Source organism: Oncorhynchus keta, chromosome 5 (assembly GCF_023373465.1).
Source record: "Oncorhynchus keta strain PuntledgeMale-10-30-2019 chromosome 5, Oket_V2, whole genome shotgun sequence".
Lineage (NCBI taxonomy): Eukaryota > Metazoa > Chordata > Actinopteri > Salmoniformes > Salmonidae > Oncorhynchus > Oncorhynchus keta.
The window spans coordinates 7,148,831-7,154,307 of record NC_068425.1 but is presented as its reverse complement, the minus strand read 5'-3'; the positions used below and the strand labels follow the sequence as shown (position 1 = coordinate 7,154,307).

Sequence of the window (5,477 nt, the reverse complement as noted above, 5' to 3'; positions counted from 1 at the left end):
AGGTATTTAGCCCACTGATGTCGAATCAGTGTAATCCTTATATGTCGAGGCCCGGCCCTATGTGGTGTTGCTGTTTTAATCAAGATATCCATTGGAACTTGTGAAAGAATGAGGAAAGGCCTAATGATTAGCAATATTTAGCCTGTTTGTAGCTTAATACCATTTAGCTTTTTTTGGACATCGTCTGTCCAAATGGTTTGACATCATTCCATTGGTTTGTCAATAGGACTGGTGTGATCCAAATTGCCCTTGTGTCCTTATAGCATAAGTCAGATATTAAAATTGCGTAAACCCACATAGTTCGACTAGGGTGATGCATTAGTAATATGTTAATCATCAGGTGACGTCGGTATTACGCCCACATCCCCCTTCTCACCATCACAGCCACCCCTCTCACCCGGTGGACGAGGCGACGGTGGGTATATAAACCCCCTTGTGTTGGAGTGAAACAAAAGACCAGCGATTTGCTGCAAAGACACCAGTTGAAAAAGGAACATTGCAGAATCCAAGCAATAGAATCCACACTGCTGGACACAAGACACCCGTTGTCTTAACTACTTGTAGCTCACGTCAAGTCTTCTGAAAGTAAGAACAACTTTTAGTCTTGTGAATTTTAAATGTTTGCTGGTTTTACTTGTATTACTTTTAAAGCTTTCATGATGCGGACGCTCACATGTCTTTGCATATTTGGACATTTAAAAAAATGAGTAGCTATTTGTGCAGTTCGTCATTGAAAAAAAACGGGAATGGTCCGATCACCTATGCAGAGATCTGCATGTTGCAACCTACAGCGAGAATCGTTTTCCCAACTGGAATTGGTTTGAAAATGTTAGAAAATACCAGAAAGGGCTTTTCAGAACCACGGACAGCTACGGCGCGAAAGTTGCGCAAATGAAGTCGTGATTTCTGCACGCACAACATGCATTCCTATAACAGTTGCAAATATTTGACAATAGCATAATACATCATGACCATGTTGAATAGCCCACTCTTTTACCAATAACTAGTGAATTATAGCGAATACATGTTTCAAATGGGAAATATAATATAATTGGTCAACTTTAACCAATTATTTCTGCTGTTATACTTGTTGCTTGTTCCCTTTCAAACTCATTCCTATTACTTATTAGGATGCCTGCTCATCTTTGAAATTGGTGTAATAGTGATTGGTGGGCTATTTAGCCTAGATTATTTAGCTCCGTTGAGGCTTTTTAACATGTAACAATCACGTGCTCCCTAACCCCCTTCTCCTGACCACAGATGGCCATTATACTGAAACCCTGGACCGTCTTGGTCGCCTTGGTGTTGTGCGTGCTGGTGTGTCTCGGAACTTTCGTGGACGCCTACCCACCTAAACCGGAGAACCCTGGAGAAGACGCGCCTCCTGAAGAGCTGGCCAAATACTATACCGCGCTCAGACACTACATCAATCTGATCACGAGACAGAGGTAAGCAGACCGTGCTCGCGCTCTACGTAGCAGCTTTTCTATTCAAGTTATCTTTCTTCCTAGTCCTAACATCAAAGGACATTTTTTTTCTATTAAGTTATCATAAACCACATACCTCGATTTATATGGAACGGTTTTTCATTTGTATTCCGATCTAGGTTAGTCTAGTGTGACAGTGACCGCTGAGTTTTCTGCTTTTATTTTTGCCGCAAGCTCTTAATGCTCCATATACCATTATATATATTTTCAACATTTTATTGCAGGGCACTCTCAAAAACCTTTAGGCTTATTATAAAGCACACACTTCGTTTTTTTAATGGCAAATTGAACTGTTTTTCATTTGAATTCCGATCTAGGTTAGTCTACTGTGACAGTGACCGCTGAGTTTTCTGCTCTTATTTTTAGCCACACGCTCCTAATGCTCCATATACCATGATATATATTTTCTACATTTTATTACAGGGCATTAGGCTCAAAAAGCTTTCGGCTCTCCATATAAATAATGCCATAGCAATCAAACCTGTGAAGACAGACCCACGCGAAATCTCCAAATCAAATGATGGATCCCTATGTGCCTGCTTGAATAGGTGGTCTATGTCTTATGCTGAAATGGCACTGAATCAGGCACACCTGATAGTATTCATGATATTCAAATAGGCCATTGATCTTTAAGAAAATATATCCAACCCAATTACATTCAACTTAGAGGGCAAAATGTTTACTCTTTTACAATCCATTATCATAGAGCATCCACATTTAAGTTGTCATAATATAGCAACGGCTTGGATGATAACCAATAATATACTGGAATGGTGTACATCAGAACTATAAAGTCCAAGAGGAATGGCATTTGGTGGAGTTTGTTCTTCTCGTCTGTCGTAATAAATCATCGGACTACATTTAACATTTGAGTCATTTAGCAGACACTCTATTCAGAGTGACTTCCAGGTGCAATTCGGGTGAAGTGCCTTGCTCAAAGAGCACATAGGCAGGTTTTTCACCTTGTCGGCTTGGGGATTTAAACCAGTGACCTTTTGGATACTGGCCCAGAGCTCTTATCCGTTAGGCTACCTGACGCCAAATATGAATGATCATTCGGAAATGCTATTTGAACTGCAGAGAAGATTTGCCTGCAGCAAGAGCACGGATTGTCCTGGAATCCAAAATACATAACAGTAATATTGTCTTCTGCATCCTCACAAAGCGGTTTCTAAGTGGAGAGATGAGAGCATGGTCCGACAACGATGGTTCCCTTTTACATCTTGTTACAACCGCCGGTCTATGGAGAAGGTGAGATTGCCTCACTTTCTCAGAAGGCGTGGTTGATCATGCTTCCCTCCACTTCACTGGCATCACTTTGGAGTGCCGAGTGGGGTTGAATTGGAGTGTGAAATTGCACAGCTGCTATGAAAGTGCGGCAGGTAGCCTAGTGGTTAGAGCGTTGGGCCAATAACTAGAAAGGTTGCTAGATCAAATCCCTGAGCCGACAAGGTAAAAATCTGTCGTTCTGAACAAGGCAGTTAACCCACTGTTCCCAAGCTGTCATTGTAAATAAGAAGTTGTTCTTTAACTGACTTGCCTAGTTAAATAAAACAAAACGTTTATGAATGCCAGGTTAGGTGGCATGATGGGAAAGTTAACATTTTCCACTCAAAACGTTTTCCACACAGAGGAAGGAATTCCAGCCCAATCCCGCTGAGATATTCAACTTCCAATTTCAATTTCAAAGAGAAATTGATTGTTTGTACATACATTAATCTGTGCAGGGAATGCTTATACACCAACAGACAAACACACCGAAAAGAAAAACAATTAGATCTTGCCTGAATGATCCAAGCATAGTGTCTCAGTCTATTACCTACCTTACTACAGAGGACCACATTATCGTGCCATTAAAAACCCTCATTATCTTTGGTAGTTGAGCAAGAAAAGGCCTCGAACAGCATCCTTTCAGAGGAAAGGAGCTCTGACACTAATTGGCCTTGTCGGGGGGCTCCGGTGTCTGTGGGAGTTTGTGGGATGACATTCTCAGGTTTCACACATGTACACATAATTCCATCACCCCTCTCCCATGACACACACCTCAGACAGCTACCGTGGTACCTTTAGACACATTCAGACAGCAAAATGTTCTACCTGTCATTGAGAAGCGGGATCCTCCTGCAGAATGCTGAGAGTGGAGTGGTTTGACAGTCTTTGCTCTCTCTCTCTCTCTCTTCCTTTCATTTTTTTCCTAGGTACGGTAAGAGGTCCACCCAGGAGGGAGTGATGTCAGAGTTGCTGTTTGGCAACAATGCAGAGAGAGACCAGAGATCAAGGTCAGTCCATCAAAGATATCAAACATTTCCAATACAATTTCAACGGCAGGTGCAAAGACTGATATCTCTTTGTTTCTGGGGTTATTTCAATAGTGTCGTGTCAAAGAATTGTCACTCTATCGGCTACATACACCTACTGTACAGAAAAAGACTGGCATGCACAACCTTTAGTAGGTCTGCCTTTGGGTAGCCCAGGATTAAACCAAATGTTCATTCCCATAGGACTCATTGTTCCCTTCTCTCTCTCTCTCCCTCTTTCCCCTTTCCCTCTCCAGATATGACGACTCCTACATGTGGTGATTCCTCGTCCTCATTGGGCATTCTCCCCAGGTGTCCACCAATAGCTGGGGAGGCCGACCAGTGCTCCCACAACCACCTCCCCCTCTGACCCCTGACCACAACCAATGACCATCACAGACCTTTAAGACAACGTAAAAAAAAATCAACCTGAAATACCAAACCTTCCTTCCCCCGCTTTCCCTCCCTCTCGGACTTCTCTCTCTCTCTCTCACACGAAGTCTCTGACTCATTTCTTCACATGAAGACAGTTGTACATAATGAATTATTGAATTAAGATATAGAATACAAGATATATAATGATTGATATAATCATGTGTTACCATCACTGCTGTGTGTCTTAATAACAGAGAATGATCTTTTATGGTTGGTACTGTATAAATGCATTGTGTGTGATTAAAGTTTGATGGATGGCTATGACAAAATGGATGATTATGTCTCATTCATTCTTACAGTCAACATTATTGTGGTGGTGTTTCAAAACGATCTCTCGGATGTAAAATCATTTGTCGATGAGCAGAAGACATTAAATCTAGTTGAAAATGTAAGACCCCCTTCGTGAGGAGCTTTCCAAACCATGTGTCTGGTGCAAGTACTGGACATCAGGCTGTGTACATTCTGCCTTACGCTGATGTCTCATCTCGATCAATATGCAGATGATATACCTCTTAACTGTAATACTTATCTTCGTCCAGTAGATGTCACTCCTGTAAGGCATGAACATGAGTGCAGGGTGAATACAATGTGAACACTGATTGAATGAGTAAATAATGTTTTTCTGAAATACATATATTATAATGGAGTTTGTATAATCCGACGACATATTACAAACTTGTATACACGATATAAGTAAAATGATTTACTTAGCAATTATTTACTTAGCATGTTTGCAATAGTGTGTTGCATGAGTTGAAGAGCGATTCAGTTCCATTAAAGCCACAATCCGTAAGATTTCTATTTGCTCATTTGCCATTTCAACGAACGGAATAGCCATGCTTTCTGAGGAATGTGACTCATAGATGCCCTGTCCTACCTTACCATAACCAAAGCAATAAGGACACATTACGCCATTGTGTATGATACTTCAATAATACTCTGCACAATTTAGAGATTGGCTTTAACCCAAACAAACGTGGGTTAAAATATGAATATTCATTGGAAGTGTAAGGATTACACACAGCTCATGTGATGAAAATCAGGTAAATTCATGACATGTAATGGTAGTCAATTATTAGCGTCAAAGAATATTTGTGTGTTCTCGACTTATTGTAGGTAATTGTCTGTATTTGTTATTGTGAAAACATGAAATGGGTCTGCAATACTTATTTGTTTTCTAGTTTAGAAAGACTGTTAAAAAGACAATATATATATATTCTACGCTATGACCGTACGTAGTTGGTGGGGCCCACATTGA

At 40.8% G+C, this 5,477-nt stretch overlaps 1 protein-coding gene across 1 annotated transcript; it reads left to right on the top strand.

The window, feature by feature from the left end:
• The first annotated feature begins 430 nt into the window (after nt 1–430).
• On the top strand, nt 431–4,488 carry LOC118384772 (peptide YY). Its single transcript, XM_035771508.1, has 4 exons — nt 431–585; nt 1,261–1,448; nt 3,686–3,766; nt 4,042–4,488. Exons 2-4 carry the CDS (start codon nt 1,261–1,263, stop codon nt 4,064–4,066), a joined length of 294 nt encoding a protein of 97 aa, XP_035627401.1. The 5' UTR covers nt 431–585; the 3' UTR covers nt 4,067–4,488.
• Nucleotides 4,489–5,477: the final 989 nt, after the last annotated feature.